The 19,327-nt window shown below is 41.1% G+C and overlaps 2 protein-coding genes across 3 annotated transcripts; both read left to right on the forward strand.

The window, feature by feature from the left end:
- The first annotated feature begins 1,667 nt into the window (after nucleotides 1-1,667).
- Nucleotides 1,668-6,521, forward strand: LOC307219948 (protocadherin beta-16-like). Of its 2 annotated transcripts, none has more exons than XM_079983530.1 (2): nucleotides 1,668-5,046; nucleotides 6,324-6,521. In XM_079983530.1, exons 1-2 carry the CDS (start codon nucleotides 2,626-2,628, stop codon nucleotides 6,333-6,335), a joined length of 2,433 nt encoding a protein of 810 aa, XP_079839656.1. In that variant the 5' UTR covers nucleotides 1,668-2,625; the 3' UTR covers nucleotides 6,336-6,521. The 2 variants fall into 2 exon arrangements, with proteins under 2 accessions (XP_079839656.1, XP_079839657.1); XM_079983531.1 differs by having other exon boundaries at nucleotides 6,348-6,521.
- A 3,847-nt stretch (nucleotides 6,522-10,368) lies between these two features.
- On the forward strand, nucleotides 10,369-16,092 carry LOC307220052 (uncharacterized protein). The gene is given in 3 exon segments (XM_079983718.1): nucleotides 10,369-12,944; nucleotides 13,482-13,538; nucleotides 13,542-16,092. Coding segments are annotated over 3 exon segments (5,007 nt in total). The 5' UTR covers nucleotides 10,369-10,526; the 3' UTR covers nucleotides 16,074-16,092.
- The last annotated feature ends 3,235 nt before the right edge of the window (nucleotides 16,093-19,327 follow it).

The raw sequence follows: 19,327 nt of genomic DNA on the forward strand, positions 1-19,327 counted from the left end.
TTTCCTTTGCTGACATGTGAACACTTCTGTTTGTGGGTGCACGCGTTACTGTCCAGAAAATACATGAATAAAAGGATCTAACATCAGCAAAAGAGACAGTTTTATGACCAACTGATGATGAACACACTCGGATTTCCACAAAATGGCCTGGTGTCCTGGCTAAGCCAAAAAAGGAGACAACATATAGTCAAATAACATCTGTTAGGCAACACAGCTATGTACAAAGATGTGAAGTCCAGATACGGGGTTATTTTTTCAAGGATTATGATACATTTTCATGTCAATGTGAGCAGAGACACTGTTAGCAACACACTACCCTTTTTCTGATTGCATAGGAGATGTGTTGTGTTCAGAAACTACAAATTAATTCTGTTTTGTCTGCAATCTGTTTTGTCTGCAATTTTTTCACTGGACATTCAGAAATCAAATGAACTTATTTTCTTCTTCTTCTTTCTTTCTTTACCGGAATATTACAATATTCCCTCACTCATTGCTTTACAGTAAAGAGATCAAACGTATTACATTAAAAGCATCTGTATGGCGTCTGAATTAGTAATCAAGGTTCAAGAGACAACAGAGGGACAAAATCACAATGTGTTTGCAAATCAGTGGAGCACCGGGCTTCTACAACTGGCTTTGCGCTGGTAGGCAACAAAAGGGGGCAAACACCTAAGACCCTATATGGAAGTCTTCCCCTCAAAGAGGCATCTGTGAACTTGCAGCTTTATGAAAGGTTCTTCTTACTTGCCCGACTTGCTCTCCTTATTTATTTGATGATAAAGTGCCATACTGACAGCTAGTGGCAACTGAATATGAAGTTGCCTGAAGCATGAAATCTCCTTGCAGGAGAAAACCCATGTTCTAAAGGTACTGCCCTGAAATTTAATAAAGCTCAGCAAAGAGCAGTAAATGTTTGTTAAATAATATTTGATTAATAATTTTGACACCATTCTCTACCAGCGCATTCAACTAAGGATATCCTGGACTAGACTTTGCGTGCCTTAATTCATAATGAGAAGCAAAATCTTTGAACTCCTGACAACAAAATTTTGGTTCACGGTCTAACATAACCATCGGTGGAATACCATGTCTTGTAAAAACAACTTTCAATTTGCTTATGACAAGTTTTGCATTCAGATTGTTTAGTTCTGATCTCTGGATAATGTGAATAATGGTCAAGAACAAGTAAATATTGATGCCCGTTCCTATTCAAACAAATCCATTCTCACTCTTGGTCATGGTGCTAAAAAAATCCATAGGTTGTTTTACTTTATTCTGATATTTGAAGCATACCTCACAATCTTTTACAGAAGCTTCTATATCATGATTTAGGTCAGACCATCTCCCTGCAAATATGCCACATTGTTAAGTAATCCCTTCCAGAACTGCAAGTCAACCTTTTCCCTCTGAAATCTGAAATATTCCAAATGTTTCTCCATCTTGCTAATATTTTGATCTAAATTTATATTTCCAGTTGCCATGTTACTTTTAGGAAGACAGTACTTTTCCTTTGGTGCCTTATAACCGTTTCTTCAGCAAACAGCTCAAAGGAATTATACAGTGCCCACCACATTAAGAAAAACAGCAATTTTCTGTATATCTGGTTTTTCATCTGACTGCATAGCCAACAATAAAATCTGAAACTCTTGTTTAAATATCTTCCATTCCTGTGCTGCCTCAAGTGTGAGCACTAAAGGACACGGAGCTACCAAATATTCCATCATACCGTCACATAATATATTTCACTCAATATACCATGTATTGTTTTCTATATGAAGATTTAAAATCAATGTAGTATTTGGAACAAATCTTAATGAGCAAGCACAACATCATTCACCAACCTTATCTAACTTATAAAGCTAACGAACAGACTTGAGAATCTATTCACTTTGAACATACAATGACGTTTCATCACAATGAGAGGGGAGAATTCTATCCAAATTTGAAATGACTGGCTGGAGATAAAATGGCACCCAAGTCGTAGTCAGGGTCTGTCAGATGGCTCTTCAGAACAAGTCAATCTGTGTGTGAAGAGAAGAAGAAGAAGCAGAGCTGGACGCTGAAATGTTGTATGATACAAAAAGTTGTATCATCTTTGTTGTTCCTTCATGGATGCCACAGTGGCTGTGAACAGTTTATGCCAGCAACAGTCCTCTCAATAATTTGTGAATGTTTGGGGACATCACAGTGTCTCAACAAATATCTTGATGGAGAGTGCGGGGGGGGGGCTTGAGAATGAGAGGTGACAGCCTTTTTATATATCAGTTAAGGGTTAAGAATACAATCATAAAATAGAAGCTCTTACATGAGATCTTTCTATGTGAGTTGGTACGTGGTAATGTTTTGGGAGCTACATTGCAGTTCAAACACAAGGTGGTGCTCTTACACAACATAGATTATATAGTAGTGAGTAACTGCTCTCCCAGAGCCATAATGCAAAGGAAGCATACAAAGAGAAAGGAAACAGATCTTCATTTCAGACAAATCTTTCAAAAGGCCACAGTCCATTAAAAATATAGCAAAAGAAATGAATAATTGTATTGGGGATATATAACAGACACATAACAGACAGCGTCGAAAGAACCACCTTGTATAATATATCTGACTGGAAGCGAGGCTGGAAAAATGGAAGAGCATCTCAACATCAGGCAAGTTGTGTCTCCTTTATTATGTCTTTGCATGTTTGTAGCAATGTGTGAGTCCTTCCTCTACTCAGTGCCAGAGGAAAAGAAAAGTGGATTTCTGGTGGCAAATGTGCTAAAAGATTTGAGAGTGGATTCAAAGGAGCTGTCTGCTCGGAGAGCCAGGCTGGTTTCTAAGAGCTCCAAGCAGTATTTCCAGCTGGATCCTCATTCTGGGGATGTGACAGTAAAGGATAAAATAGATCGGGAGTCCCTGTGTGGTCAGAATGAACCTTGTGTTCTAATCTCTGAAATTGTGCTGGAAAATCCATTGCAGCTACACAGAATTGAAGTTGAAATAGAAGATGTGAATGATAATTCCCCCAAATTCTTTAAAAATCAGTTTATTTTTAAAATACCTGAGCAGACTCCTGTGGATATCAGATTTCCTTTGGAGAGAGCAGAAGACCCAGACAAAGGAAAAAATGCTGTTCAGAACTACACCCTTAGTCCTAATGAACATTTTAGACTTGATGTGCAAAGTCACAGTGATGGTAGCAAACATGCAGAATTGGTGTTGGAGAAACCGTTGGACCGTGAGGTGAATCCACAGATTGCCCTGATTCTGTCAGCTGTTGATGGAGGAATCCCCCCCAAAACTGGCACAGCACAAATTATTATTGATGTTCTGGATGCTAATGATAATTTGCCTCAATTTGAACAATCTGTGTACAAAGTAAAACTAATGGAAAACAGCCCACTGAATACACTGGTTGTAAAAGTTGAAGCAAGCGACAAAGATTATGGTTCCTATGCAACAATTACTTATTCCTTCAGCCAGGTGGGGCAAATGGCATTAAGATCATTCACTTTAAACACACTTAATGGAGAACTTAGTGTTTCAGGGACAATTGATTATGAAGAAAACACAAATTATGAGATGAAAATCAGAGCTACGGATGGAGGGGGACTTTCCTCTTACTGCAAAGTCATTGTGGACATTGAGGATGAGAATGACAATGCTCCAGAGATTACCATCACATCCATCACCAGTCCCTTACCTGAGGACTCTCCCCCAGACACAGTGGTTGCCCTTTTCAGTGTCACAGACGTGGACTCTGGAGACAGTGGCAGAACTGCCTGCACCACTGAAGTCAACCTGCCATTTGTGCTCAAACCCACCGAGAACAACTATTACCAGCTGGTGACCCAACAGCCACTGGACAGAGAAAAAGTCAGTGAATATAACATTACTATCATAGCCACAGACAGAGGCTCTGCCAGACTCACTTCCACAAGAATACTTCATGTTGAAGTGTCAGATGTCAATGACAACCCTCCAGTCTTTGAAAAGCCATTCTATGAAATGCAGTTAAGAGAAAACAATATTCCTGGTCTTCTGATCAATTCGGTCCATGCTGTTGATCTGGACACAGCGCAGAATGCCAAGGTGACCTACTCGCTTTTGCCTGGGAAGGTCAATGATGGCCCCACATCCTCTTACATCTCCATCAACTCTGAAACGGGGAACCTGTATGCCATCCGGTCTCTGGATTATGAGGAAGTAAAAGATTTCCAGGTGACGGTGAGGGCTGTGGATTCAGGTTCCCCTCCACTGAGCTCAGAGGTTCCCATCCGCGTTCAGGTTGTGGATGAAAATGACAATGCCCCCTTCATCCTCTACCCTCTCCAGAATGGCACTTCCCCCTCAAATGACCTGGTTCCCCGAGGGGCAGAGACTGGCTACCTGGTCACCAAGGTGGTGGCTGTGGACAGGGATTCTGCGCAGAACTCTTGGCTTTCCTACCAGCTGCTGAAGGCCACAGAGCCGGGTCTGTTCATGGTGGGGGCCCAGAATGGAGAAGTGACCACCCTGAGGCCGGTCAGCAACCGAGACAGCTTCAAGCAGAATCTGATTGTGGTGGTCCGAGACAACGGCCATCCTCCCCAGTCCACCTCTGCCACGCTCAGAATCCTTCTAGTGGACGGCTTCTCTGACCCTTATCTGAAAAGTGTGGCTCTCCCAAAGGAGGAAACAGTGGAGGAGGAAGACCCCAGCCTGACTATGTATCTGATCATCTGCCTGGCTGCCATCTCAAGCATCTTTCTCATTTCTGTGGTGGCGTTTATTGTAATCAAGTTGCAGAAACGTGAAAAGTTCATAGGAACCTACAACTCTGGGGCCAATTTCCCGGTGGGACCTGATTCCCAGGAGAACTCTGCGGATTCTGGTGCTGGATCTCTGTCCCAGGCTTACAACTATGAGGTGTGCTTAGCTGGTGGGTCTCTGAACAGCGAGTTCCGGTTTCTCAGGCCCCTATTTCCTGTTTTCTCTGTGGAACCCAACACACAGCTGAATCTGAGGAATTCAAATAATTCTCAAGAGCTCCTCAGTCAAGGAGAGGAATGTAAAGATAATATCCAGGTAAGAGAAGTGTTTTAATACTTTTCATATAGATATGAAAAGTTTATCTATTATTTGTTCTCAACCATTCTAAGCCTGAATGCAATGAATTCTTAGAAGTCTGGAAATGATCAGTGGCTTGTCCATATTTCCACAAAGATTTTTGGGGCAGAGAGTTAAGACCTCACAAAATTCAGCAGCATTTTAGTGACATTTCTCCCAATATGCATACATTTTGCGTATTTTACTGGTTTTTTGCAAGCAATTTCCCTAATAAAGTGTATTTTTGTATGTTATTTTCACGTTATTCGTTCTTTACTCTAATATGCCCATTTCTGTACAAATTGGTTCGATAATTGCATTAGAGAATTCAGAGAAATACGACTTTTGAAGGGCAGCTCTGTTTTGCTTCATAATTTTTTTGGCAACTGTGATTTAGGTTGGTTCATATTAGAATATGAAAGAAAATAAATTTCTCCCACTTCCCTAATAGTCACTGTCAATAACTATTATGAACTTGTGAACCACAGTCCTTTGGACAGAACGATACTCACTGAGGGCATGACCACTGATGGTGTTTTATGGTTCAGTTCAATAGTAATGACTTATGCTCATCTTAAGAGAACAAGACAATTTTCCAGTGTTTGAGAGATCATTGTAAAAGTGTGGGGAAATTAATACTCTAGGCATGATGATCAAGGGATTTGATATTTATTTTCAATTCTGTCCTCTATAGTTTTTAAAGTTACTATACATCTGGCTCAAATTATTTTTCTGGATCTTTCAGAATTAGCACAGTCATCTGCATACAAACTTCTTTTTAAGTGGTTTGTTAATATTGTCAATCCTTTATGTGATCCAGTCTAACAGCTTTGGCCATACGTTCCACAGATAATTAAATAGTAACCTTGATAATTGGCATTCCTATCTAGTGCATCTATTTAATTTAAATGTTTCTGATTGTACTTTGTCTATTTTGAAGCAGTAGGGTTTGAAAACATCATAATCCAGGAGATTAGTGTCCATTTACATTTTGTGCAGCTCCCAGAATAGATCACTCCATTTTATCAAATGCTTTATCTGTATGGATTGCTTCCTTATTTTGGAAATAATGTTAAGTAGTTACTTGACCCAAGTTGATAACTTACAAACCGATGAACACTATACTAAATTAAGTGGGGTTTTTTAGTAGCATCAAGTCTTTGTAATATTGTTTGTCCTTTTATGTTGTTGCACCACATCTCTAATCTGTGTTATTAACTCATTAATGGTCTTTTTTCTTTTTTTGAAATATGCAGCTTTTTGTTTGATTTCTCTTGTAGTGACTGCTTTGAAGACCTCCCAATTTGTTACAGGACAGTCTTCTGGGGAATTATTAAAATATGCTTCAATTATCAGTTTTATTGTCAGAACAAATTCTGAATTAAACATTAATATATTGTCTAGGTGCCCTTCAGTGATATATTTTCCAAACTTTCAAATGCTTGTAACAACAACAACAAAATAAATGTTTCATCCTGTATTTGCTTACTTCACTTTCTGAGTTAACCACGGGGATGTAAAAAATAAATAAATTATTGAGTGATTTCATAAAATGTGTAATCTTTCTCCTTTGGTTGAAACTGCCATGAGGTTTGTACCAGAAAAACTTGTGTAATTTTTTTTAAAGGGTTGGAATTACTCCTGATACTTTATATTTTAATTTTTTTTTCCAAATAAAGCCTCCACCAAGTATAATTTCTTTGTCTAGGCTGGAAACAATTATGGCATTAATTTTGTGAATGCTTTTTGATTTTCATTTGACGCATAGATACGCCCAATCATTATTGGCTTTCCCCTCACTAAACCAGTGCCAAATATTTGTGCTGGATCTTTCATTGATTATACATTTTAAAAAAATAATAATGGATGGTTTTAATTCAAGATTGCAATCCACTTTTCAACATAACGGGATGAAAAAAATATTATCCAGATTTTGAAGCATTGACGTATATGTCTTCATCTTTTAATATAATTTACAGCAAAGGGGTTAACATAGTTTTTTGTTTATTTAGTGGTTTAGCAAATTTCAGATGTCTTCTGAATGAGTTCAGCTCTAATGTTCAATGAAATAATCTTTACTTTAGTCATCTTTAAAGTTAAAGTAAAAAGGGTGAAATAAGTTTTGGGGTGGGGAGAGGAAAAGGGAAAGATAAATGCAATGCATGTTAAAATGTTGACAGAAGGGATTTTTGTGTGGAAATTTTGGGTTTATTCCAAAGGTGTCTTCAATGCTGACAGCACATCAAGCTGTAGAAAATCTTTTGAGGTCTTCCATACACACCTGATTTCTTCTTCTAATTATTATATTCTACCCATTATATTGGTGACAGCAGCCACGAAATTAAAAAACGCCTGCTTCTTGGGAGAAGGGCAATGACAGGCCTAGACAGCATCTTGAGAAGTAGAGACATCACCTTGCCAACAAAGGTCCGTATAGTTAAAGCTATGGTTTTCCCAGTAGTGATGTATGGAAGTGAGAGCTGGACCATAAAGAAGGCTGATCGCCGAAGAATTGATGCTTTTGAATTATGGTGCTGGAGGAGACTCTTGAGAGTCCCATGGACTGCAAGAAGATCAAACCTCTCCATTCTGAAGGAAATCAGCCCTGAGTGCTCACTGGAAGGACAGATTGTGAAGCTGAGGCTCCAGTACTTTGGCCACCTCATGAGAAGAGAAGACTCCCTGGAGAAGACCCTGATGTTGGGAAAGATGGAGGGCACAAGGAGAAGGGGGCGACAGAGGACGAGATGGTTGGATAGTGTTTTCGAGGTTACCAGCATGAGTCTGACCAAGCTGCGGGGGGCAGTGGAGGACAGGAGTGCCTGGCGTTCTCTGGTCCATGGGGTCACGAAGAGTCGGACACGACTAAACGACTAAACAACAACAACCCATTATATTAATTATATCCTCTTTATGTTAATGATATTCAGTTTAATTTCCAGGAAATGTGTTTTATGTTGATTCCCTTCCCCTGTTTTTAAGACTGCAAGTTTGTAATTGTAAACTGCAGTTTTCAAAGTTGCAATTTAGCCTGAACAGTTTATCTTGGTTAATAAATAATTGACAGTTTTGGTTACAGAAGGGGAAAAGACAGTTTATTCAAATGTTAGTCTTCTGGGTGTGCAGTTGTCTAATTGGTTAATTGATTAGTTGTATAGACAGAAAAGAGTGACAAATTTGGGGAGAGGTCTTTAGCAAGTTCTTCACAGTAGGTTAAGTACTTGAGAATTCATGCATTGACTTGTGTAGGCAAAAAGAGTATCCAGACATTGATACTGCAACAAATGAATTTGGAAAGTAGTCAAAATCAATGTTAGTCAATAGTATTCTATAGGCCAGATGCCTATCGCCCCATCCTTGAAGGGCCAAATTTGACAGGTGGGTGGGGCCACCCATCTGTCAATCACCTGTCACCATGTGTCATCAGGGGGCTGTTGGGACTCCAAAGCACACTGTGGGGCTGTTTGAAAGTCCTTACACAAACTGCTCTTCAGTTTTCATAGGTTTGAAGAGCAGTGCAGGGCTGCTTGCAAAAGTCCCTTCAAGTAGCCCATGTCTTGCACCTCAAGTATAGAGTTTTTTCCTCTGATTCTCTTACACTCTACAAGTGTGGACTTGGCAGTCACACTTAACGCACTGCAAAAATATGTGCAATGATGCTTGACTTATTGACTTTTGCTGATTTTTATATGAAGGAGCTGGATGTTCTTCGTTAGGAGAGTTTGTTTTCTGCCTGGTTCTATTGCTATTGCTGCAGGCACTGGCTGTGCAGGCAGAAACCAACCAACCAACCAACCAACCAACCAACCAACCAAAAAAGGAGGTGTGCAATAGAGGGAATGAGTAAAGTATTTCCATTGCTCTGTGAGTCTGATCAAGGTTGTCAATACATATTATTCTCTTTTACAAACACTTTAATGACATCGCTTCCAGTCAGGCAAGGGGGAAGAAGGACATGCCCCCTTCCAGATTGAACTCTGACCATTATTTCTTAAGGCAACAAATCACTTGTACTCGGCCATCTCTTTAGTTACTGAAAGACCCAACCTTCCAGGGAATCTGCAAGCTTAAGATTGTCCAACCAGGTCATCATCTTCTGCAGAATCCTCTTACAGCTATAAAATAATGGGGATGAAGAGAATCACCAAAACCAGTTTAGTTGAACTCCAATTCTGTAACATTATTAAATAAATCAAATATACGCAAGAGACATTTCTGACCTTCAAGGGGCTATTTATTGTTGTAACATCTTTCTGTGAACGTGATTCTAGCTTTCTGGAACCATTAATTATCGGTATATATATTTTACCAGCCATTTGAATAATAAAAGGAAATCTGGTTTTGAGACCTGAGGAGTGATGACTACGTCTAAATTTCTTTGGTGGAAAGATCACACCCATCCTTTTGTTATCAATATGTATTGTATTAATATTGCTACCTCTGCTATGGTTATTATGCAAGAATGCTGTGGTCCAATTTGGATTTCATATATTTCAATTGTGGTTTATATTTGATTATAGATTTTTTTTGTTTAATTCTATTTATATAAGTTGAGTAGATTTATTTTTTTAAAAAATCCACAGAATTAGATCTATGAGGCTGGCAGTGTGTTTGATTCCACCTCCCATCCTTTAATAAGATACTGAATCACTTGAGAAGCTGATTTTGAAATTAAGGACAGTTTCAAAACTTGTTTGTAAACTGGCATGTAAGACAGGTGCTCAGATGGAAGGGGAACAAAAAAAATCCACTTGGTTAGCATAATTCTATCTCTTCTCCCCCACCCACCACTGACCTTATGTTAGTTCAGAATTTATAAAATATTATTTTGGAAAATATTGTGATGTTTAATCCACATAGCTAAGAGAAAAACACATTAATCATTTTAGGTTATAAGTTGTCTGCCAGTATAAGAGAGATAAGTCTAAGTTTACCACTTTTGTAGTAATCACAGTTTATTTGAGTACTTTATTCTTTGTATCCAGATTGTGGGACATTTTGAAAACTGAATGCAAGGCACTCTGTCTGTCGGTCCCAGCAGTCTTCATGTGGGTGATATATATATATATATATATATATATATATATATATATGTAATGATATATATAATTATATAAGTTAATAGACTACATGTTAGAAAACCTAAGGATTTCTAGATCTCCTAAAATATCTGTGTAGGTTGGCAAGTGGTAACATTAATGGAGTTGTATCACAATTCCAACACAAGGTGGTGCTATTGCACAACCCAGACCATATTATCAGAGAGCAAATGCTCTCCCAAAGAGCTGCAGCCATTAGACAAAGCAATCTTTAAACGAAAGGACATATGCTCATTACAATCCAAAGGAACAGACCTCTGCATCTTGGATGGATTAGCCTTGAAGGTGTGTAACACATGAAAGGAAATTCTGGACAGATACTTCTTCTAATTTGAACTGACTGGAAGTGAAGCTGGAACAATGGAAAGGCACAAAAGGCAAGTTTTGAGTTTGGTTCTTTATTTCTGCATGCATATTGCAATGTGTGAACCCATCCTCTATTCAGTGCCGGAGGAAAAGAAAAGTGGGTCTCTAATAGCAAATGTGCTAAAAGATTTGAGAGTGGATGCAAAGGAACTTTTTGCTCGGAAAGCCCGGCTGGTTTCTAAGAGCTCAAAGCAGTATTTCCAGCTGGATCCACATTCTGGGGATTTGATATTAAAGGACAAAATAGACCGAGAGTCTCTGTGTGGTCAGAATGATCCTTGTCTTCTATTCTCTGAAATTGTGCTTGAAAACCCATTGCAGCTGCAGAGAATCAAAGTTCAAATACAAGATGTCAATGATAATGCCCCTAAATTCTCAAAAATGAAATTCATTTTTGAAATACCTGAGCAGGTACCAGTGAACACTCGATTCCCTTTGGAGAGAGCACAGGATTCAGATATAGGAGAAAATGCTGTACAAAATTATACACTTAGTCCTAATGAACATTTTAAACTGGATGTCCAAAGGCACAGTGATGGAAGCAAATATATAGAACTGGTATTGGAGAAGCAGTTAGATCGTGAGGTAAACCCACAGATTACCATAATTCTGTCAGCTGTTGATGGAGGAATCCCGCAAAGAACTGGCACAGCACAAATAATCATTGATGTTCTGGATGCCAATGATAATTTCCCTCAGTTTGAACAATCTGTGTACAAAGTAAAACTAATGGAAAACAGCCCACTGAATACGCTGGTTGCAAAAGTTGAAGCAAGCGACAAAGATTATGGCTCCTATGCAGCTATAACTTATTCCTTCAGTGAAGTGCCAGAAAATATGCTAAGATCATTCAACTTAAACAAAAACACTGGTGAAATAACCGTTTCAGGGATAATTGATTATGAAGAAAGACCAAAATATGAGATGAACATCAGAGCTACGGATGGAGGAGGCCTTTCTGCTTACTGTAAAGTCATTGTAGAGATTGAGGATGAGAACGACAATGCTCCAGAGATTACCATCACTTCCATCACCAGTCCCTTACCTGAGGACTCTCCCCCAGACACAGTGGTGGCCCTTTTCAGTGTCACAGACGTGGACTCCGGGGACAGTGGCAGAACTGCCTGCACCACTGAAGTCAACCTGCCATTTGTGCTCAAACCCACCGAGAACAACTATTACCAGCTGGTGACCCAACAGCCACTGGACAGAGAACAAGCCTCTGAGTATAACATTACTATCACAGCCACGGACAGAGGCTCTCCCAGACTCACTTCCACAAGAATACTTCATGTTGAAGTGTCAGATGTCAATGACAACCCTCCAGTGTTTGAAAAGCCATTCTATGAAATGCAGTTAAGAGAAAACAATATTCCTGGTCTTCTGATCAATTCGGTCCATGCTGTTGATCTGGACACAGCGCAGAATGCCAAAGTGACCTACTCGCTTTTGCCTGGGAAGGTCAATGATGGCCCCACATCCTCTTACATCTCCATCAACTCTGAAACGGGGAACCTGTATGCCATCCGGTCTCTGGATTATGAGGAAGTAAAAGATTTCCAGGTGACGGTGAGGGCTGTGGATTCAGGTTCCCCTCCACTGAGCTCAGAAGTTCCCATCCGCGTTCAGGTCATGGATGAAAATGACAATGCCCCCTTCATCCTCTACCCTCTCCAGAATGGCACTTCCCCCTCAAATGACCTGGTTCCCCGAGGGGCAGAGACTGGCTACCTGGTCACCAAGGTGGTGGCTGTGGACAGGGATTCTGCGCAGAACTCTTGGCTTTCCTACCAGCTGCTGAAGGCCACAGAGCCGGGTCTGTTCACGGTGGGGGCCCAGAATGGAGAAGTGACCACCCTGAGGCCGGTCAGCAACCGAGACAGCTTCAAGCAGAATCTGATTGTGGTGGTCCGAGACAACGGCCATCCTCCCCAGTCCACCTCTGCCACGCTCAGAATCCTTCTAGTGGACGGCTTCTCTGACCCTTATCTGAAAAGTGTGGCTCTCCCAAAGGAGGAAACTGTGGAGGAGGAAGACCCCAGCCTGACTATGTATCTGATCATCTGCTTGGCTGCCATCTCAAGCATCTTTCTCATTTCTGTGGTGACGTTTGTTGTAATCAAGTTGCAGAAACGTGAAAAGTTCATAGGAACCTACAACTCTGGGGCCAATTTCCCGGTGGGACCTGATTCCCAGGAGAACTCTGTGGATCCTGGTGCTGGATCTCTATCCCAGGCTTACAACTATGAGGTGTGCTTAGCTGGTGGGTCTCTGAACAGCGAGTTCCGGTTTCTCAGGCCCCTGTTTCCTGTTTTCTCTGTGGAGCCTCCTAACACTCAGCTGAATCCAAGGAGTTCCAATGATTCTGACGGAGTCCCCAGTCATGCAGGTGAAAGTCAACATGGGGTTCAGGTGAGAATATTGCTTTATATAGCTTTCATATATTCATTTTTTAGATGTGTAATATTGGAAAAAATTACAAAGCTCTATTGGGAGTTACTTATGACATGGTCATATCTTGCTTAAATATTATTCTCATAATACATTATCTCTTTGGGAGGCAGAGGTAATTAACCATAATCTGGAGGCATAATAACTGTTTGTTGCATCTACAGTATTTCAAGTAGGAGAGAGGAGCTTCAGAAAAGTGGATTTTGTTTTAGGTAATTGTAATTGCAGCTTTGTGACAGTTAAACTACACTTCCTAGGATTATTTGTGGGAAAGCAATATGGTGTGTATGTGAGACTTTCGAGTTTTAGCAAACATTGAATCAAAAGCATACTCCTAGTTATTATTTCAGTACACATCCACATGGTGGCAGTATGCACAAACACATCATTTGGAACTCAGAATTTTATTTTCTAAAGAAACCTCTGCCACAAAAAGATAGCCAGTTTTTGTCTGTGATGAAGATATAAAAGCCTTCAGAAGCAAATTCATTTCTACAGCAGCAGAGATTATCATTGGATGATTGTCAGAAACTTCATCTTTTGGCCAGAGATTCTTGAGCCATGGGAGACAGCTACAGAAAGGAACAAGGTCTGTATTTTTTGCTTTTCCTTTGTCTTCCTGGAGCACTGAGTATTTCACTTCACTATTCTGTGCCCGAAGAAAAGAAAAGGGGGTCTTTGGTGGCCAATGTGCTGGAGGATTTGAAACTGGGAAAAGGGGAGCTCTCTGCTCGCAGAGCCCAGCTGGTTTCTAAGATCACTAAGCAATATTTTCGTCTTGATACTCGCTCTGGGGATCTTTTGATAAATGATAAAATAGATAGAGAAGCTTTGTGTGACCAGATTAATCCTTGCTTACTTCTGTCACAAATTGTACTGGAAAACCCATTAGATCTCTACAGCATTGTAGTCAAGGTAGAAGATGTGAATGATAATGTTCCAAAATTCTCGAAAAATGAATTTGATCTGAAAATTCCCGAGAATGTTCCTAGAAATACCCAATTCCCCTTGGAATCTGCCAAAGATGAGGACCTGGGGGAAAATAACATCCAAAACTACACTCTCAGTCCCAATGAACATTTCCGGCTCAGAGTAGAAAGCAACAAGGATGGAAGGATATATGTGGATCTTGTCCTGGAGAAGCCACTGGACAGGGAGAAGGACTCACACTTTGGACTGACTCTCACAGCTGTGGATGGAGGGGAGCCACAAAGAACAGGCACAGTTAAAATAAATATTGATGTTCTTGACATCAATGATAATTCCCCACAGTTTACTCATTCTGAATATAAAGTAAAGTTAAAGGAAAACAGCCCACGGGGCACTCTGGTCTCTAAAGTGGAAGCTACAGATTTGGATTTTGGTTCAAATGCACAGATCACCTACTCATTCCACCGGGTGTCTGAAAAAATATACAATTTATTTCATTTAAATGAAATGACTGGGGAAATCACTATTTTAGGTCAAGTTGATTATGAAAAAGAAACCAGCTATGACATGAACATCAGGGCAACAGATGGAGGCGGTCTTTCAGGTCATTGCAAGGTCCTGGTAGAGATTGAGGATGTGAATGACAATGTCCCTGAAGTGTCTGTCATATCTATCACTGGCAGCATACAAGAAGATTCTCCCCTGGACACAGTGGTGGCCCTCTTCAGTGTCACAGATCAAGACTCTGGTGATAATGGCAGAACTGTGTGCTCTGTGGTGACAAACCTTCCCTTTGCCTTAAAACGCACAATGGATAACTATTACCAGCTTGTGGTCCAAAGTCCCTTGGACAGAGAGAAGGTCCCGGAATATAATATCACCATCACAGCCGTTGACCAAGGCTCCCCCAGGCTCACTTCAACAAGAATTATTAACATTCAGATCTCAGATGTCAATGACAACCCTCCAGTATTTGAAACATCTTCATGTGAAATGCAGATACGGGAAAACAATATTCCAGGACTGCTCATTGGCTCAGTCCGTGCTGCTGATCTGGACACGGAGAAGAATGCCAAGGTCACCTACTCCCTTTTGCCTGGGAAGGTCACTGATGGCCTTGTGGCCTCTTACATCTCGGTCAACTCCGAAAGCGGAAATCTGTATGCCCTCCGATCTCTGGATTACGAGCAGATCAAAGATTTCAAAGTGACGGTGAGGGCTACAGATGGAGGGTCTCCTCCCCTCAGCTCAGAAGTTACTGTCCGAGTCGTAATCCTAGACGAAAACGACAACGCTCCCTTCTTCCTCTACCCTCTTCAGAACAGCACATCCCCCTGCAATGAGCTGGTGCCCAAGTCGGTGGAGGCCGGCTACCTGGTCACCAAGGTGGTGGCTGTGGATGGAGATTCTGGCCAGAACTCGTGGCTTTCCTATGAGCTGCTGAAGGCCACAGACCCTGGTCTTTTCAGCATAGGAGCCCAGAATGGGGAAGTGAGAACCAGGAGAGCCCTGAGCGAGCGAGACACCAGCAAGCAGAGACTCCTGATAGTGGTCAGGGACAACGGGCTCCCTCCCCAGAGCAGCACTGCCATGCTCCATGTCCTTCCCGTGGGTGGCTTTTCGGATCCTTATATGAAGGCTGTGGAGGTCAGTAAAGAGGAGCACGAAGAAGATGGGAGCTTGACCTTGTACTTGGTGATCTGCCTGGCTGCAGTCTCCTTTGTGTTCCTCGTTTGCATTGTTTCCTTTGCTGCCATCAAGATCTGCAGGAGGGATCCCAGGGAAAGTTTTATCGCTGCCCCTCCTCACTTCCCACCTGCCAGACCCGACATCCCAGAGAACTGTGGCGATTCTCAGAGCGGGTCTCTTTCCAGGAGTTACCACTATGATGTTTGCTTAACCGGTGGGTCCTTGAGCAGCGAGTTCAGGTTCCTCAGGCCCCTCATTCCTGTTTTTTCTGTGGGGGAGCCAAACCTCAATGTGAACCAGACCCCTCCTTCTGCTTCCCAAGATATTCCTGACCAGGCGGGGAAAACAGAATCAGGGAAAGAGGTGAGAAAGAAGCTTTTGGTTTGTTTGTTGGTTTTAAATATCAATCTCAGTATACCAGAAATATCAAAACAGGTCATGATCACTTTGGGAATTCTTGTTGCTTGGTAATCTGTCACATCTGATATTTGTTTCTGTCTCCTTATACTGCTCTATATTTGTTACCTATACAGTGACTACTGAAAGAGGCTAAGTTTTCACCTGGACTGCTTATTCCATATCTACTTTCTGCACCTCTGTCGTACTGCCCCTTTATTGTCTCAGTTTCTTTCCCTGTTCTGTGGCATTCTTTGCTAACAGGAGAGCCCTGCTGTTTCCAAGTTCAATGTGAGGTGGTTCACCACAGCCCGCTGTCCCTTTCATTCTTCGTCTCAATTTTCCATTGCTCCTTTTCTTCTTTCATCTATCATTTACTCAAACCCCTTTCCTCCAAGCCCATTTATATCTCCATCTTTATTCATTTTTGAGGTCCTGTCTGTTAGCTCCTTCACTGCGGGTCTCTGCACTAAAACTGGCTTGAGAGTCAGACTTCATGCAGAATCATAATTGTTGGTCGTGTGTGTCACTCTCTCATAGAAGAAATTAATAACGCATGGGTGATGTTGATGTGTATATCTTTAAATGCTTATGGGCATTTATTTACTTATTTTGACCTGCTGTTCAGCTTGAAAGGCACCAAGAGTGACTTGTATGTAATCAGTACCCAAAACACAAAGGAGAGGGAAGTGAGGAGAAAGCAAAAACAGGCATTAGTTTGAAAGACCACAACATTATTTTAATGACCCGCTTGGGGGAGAGGAAAAAGGAGCCACGTGGAGTTTTTGGAGTATTTTGGCTTTCTTCCTCTCCTGCAACTGCAGCCTAAAGGACCATGGTTCCCACATACATGTTAACAGGTGTTTTTAAATTCAGGTATGTTATCTACATAGTTTCTGCAGCAGTTATTTCTGCTGCACATGTTTACTGTTTCTTGAAGAAATATCCTGTCCTATATTTTTCTGATTTTGCTAGTCCCGCCAATCCTTTCAACCAATGTGTGAGTTTCCTGTTATTCTCTATCTAAAATGACATTTGAGCACAGCACCCCCACCAGATTAGTCACCAAAGCAAATGGCAGTTTATTGACTCAATAATCAACCTGGTGCTCAGCAGAGAATCTCTCAAGGTAAAATTTCCTTTCCCTTGCAATAGCCTTGCTCTACATCTGTATTTCAGGAGTGGCCGGGCTCTTATTGAAATACTGCAGGACTAAATCCACATAGATGGTAATATTGCAGACTACCAACGGCTATCTGTTTCTACACCTTCTATATTACTTTGCTTCTTGAAGATAGCATTTATTGGTTGTTTCATTGTTGGGGCTCATCTGGACATCTGGGGACTTTAAGGAAAGAAGTATTGCTTCACAGGGCCATTCACATATTCACTAGAGGCTTTCACGACAACGTTTACTTTCTCAGGCTTAGACAGTAATCCTTAGGGGAGCCTTTTTCAGCCCAAGGACCATATTTCCTTCTGGACCACCTTCCAAGGGCCACATGGCAGTGTTGGGAAGGGCCAGAAGCAAAAGTGGGTGGAGCAATAAATGTAAATTCTACCTTCCTCAAGTAGTCTAGCTTCTAAACACACTGAGACATTCCTCAACCCATGTAAGCAAGTGTCAAGATCAGGATTCACGGGCATACTTCAGTCAAGGAAAAGGACTTGAGTAACGAAGTTGGGCCAGGGAGGGGTGTGGCTTGGGGAGAGGGGTGTGGTCAGACAGAGGGTCTTGGAGGGCTGCATTTGGTCCCTGTGTCTGAGGTTCCCCACCCCTCTGCTAGATAAATAAGACTGGCCTCCACTGGAGAAGGAAACAAGAAATAAACTGCCTCCCTCCTTTCTTGGTGCCGCCTTCTTTTGGTTGTGTTAGCAGAAAAGTTCTCATTAACTGCTGAAAGGAAAACTGTATTCCAGATGGTTTCTATTGTGCTAATAATGCTCTGCTTGCAACTTAACTTGGCATATGCTGGAAAGCATCTAGCATCTTGTGGAACACTCTCAGGATAGATCTACACTGATATGAGAAAACGCAAAAAAACCCAACACAACGTAATATAGCTCTCAACTCAATGTCCCATTAATGATGGATTGCTGCTCTACAATGCCCTCAGGTGTCACATTTTTATAACGAATTTTTGATGTTATAACTGACCTGTGTAGATTAGTCCTCAGTCTACATACTGTCTAGTTAGAAAGGTATCTTAAAGTGGGTAGCAATAAATCAGCAAAAATATGATTAAACGTGACTGCACTTACAGTACACTATACCAAAACCAACAGCAAAAGAAACTGGAGGAAAGCATTATGGATTTATTTAGACAATTTATACACAGCTTAAGGTAAAAACAAAACAAAAAGAAATAATTCAATTTGAATGGCATGGGGGGAGGAGGGTATTCCAGAGGGTCAGTGCCACTGTGGAGAAGGCTCATTTCTGCAATATTGCAAGGCAGCAGTGCAATGGCCATGGATTAGAAGAATAACAACCTAGAAACAAACCAGTAACCAGTACAGTTCATTAAGAGCAGGGAAGACATGTATAATAAATGGAAGGGCGGGTAACCAAGGATGAACACAGGCAAGTAGCTCTGAATTCTATGGGCAGTTGTCAGGAAAGCTAATGTTACGAAGGAGCTGAGGCTGGTGAGGAAGAAAAGGGGCTTTTCCAGGTAAGGATGGTGAAATGGCAACAGATGACAAAAAGAAGGCAGAACTGCTCACCTCCTGTTTTGCATTTATCTTCTCCCAAAGGGGAACTGGGTCCAACCCTACATAAGCAGCAGGACTGATGTCTGGGGTGCAGGACTGCAGTTCAAGATCGATTAGTAGTTGGTCAAGGATGACCTAGTTGTGTTAAATTAGTTCAAGTCTTCAGGGACAGATGAATTGCTGATAGTTTTTCAGAAACCCTCTATCAACAGTGATAAATTTTAGAGAGCAGGTGAGTTGTTACAGGCCTGGAGACAGGCAAATGTCACTCCAGTCTTAAAAAAAAGGGGGGGCGGGGAGATCTGGGAAATTTGAGACTATTCCATCTGACTTTGATTCTAAGGAAAATATTAGAAGATTACAAAGTAGTCATTTTATAAGCATATTGAAAACAATGCAGTGATTAGTAGAAGAGAACATGGATTTGTTAAAAATAAATCCCACCAGACTAATCTTATATCCATTTTTATTGGGGTACTAGCTTAGTGAATTTTGTGGATGCTCTGGATGCAATTTGCCTTGACTTCAGGAAAAAAATTAACAAAGTCCATGATCTTTTGGTTGGCAGGTTACATATAGGCAAACTAGATGATATGGTGGATTCATAGCTGGTT

Source organism: Podarcis cretensis (assembly GCF_951804945.1).
Source record: "Podarcis cretensis genome assembly, chromosome: 7".
Lineage (NCBI taxonomy): Eukaryota > Metazoa > Chordata > Lepidosauria > Squamata > Lacertidae > Podarcis > Podarcis cretensis.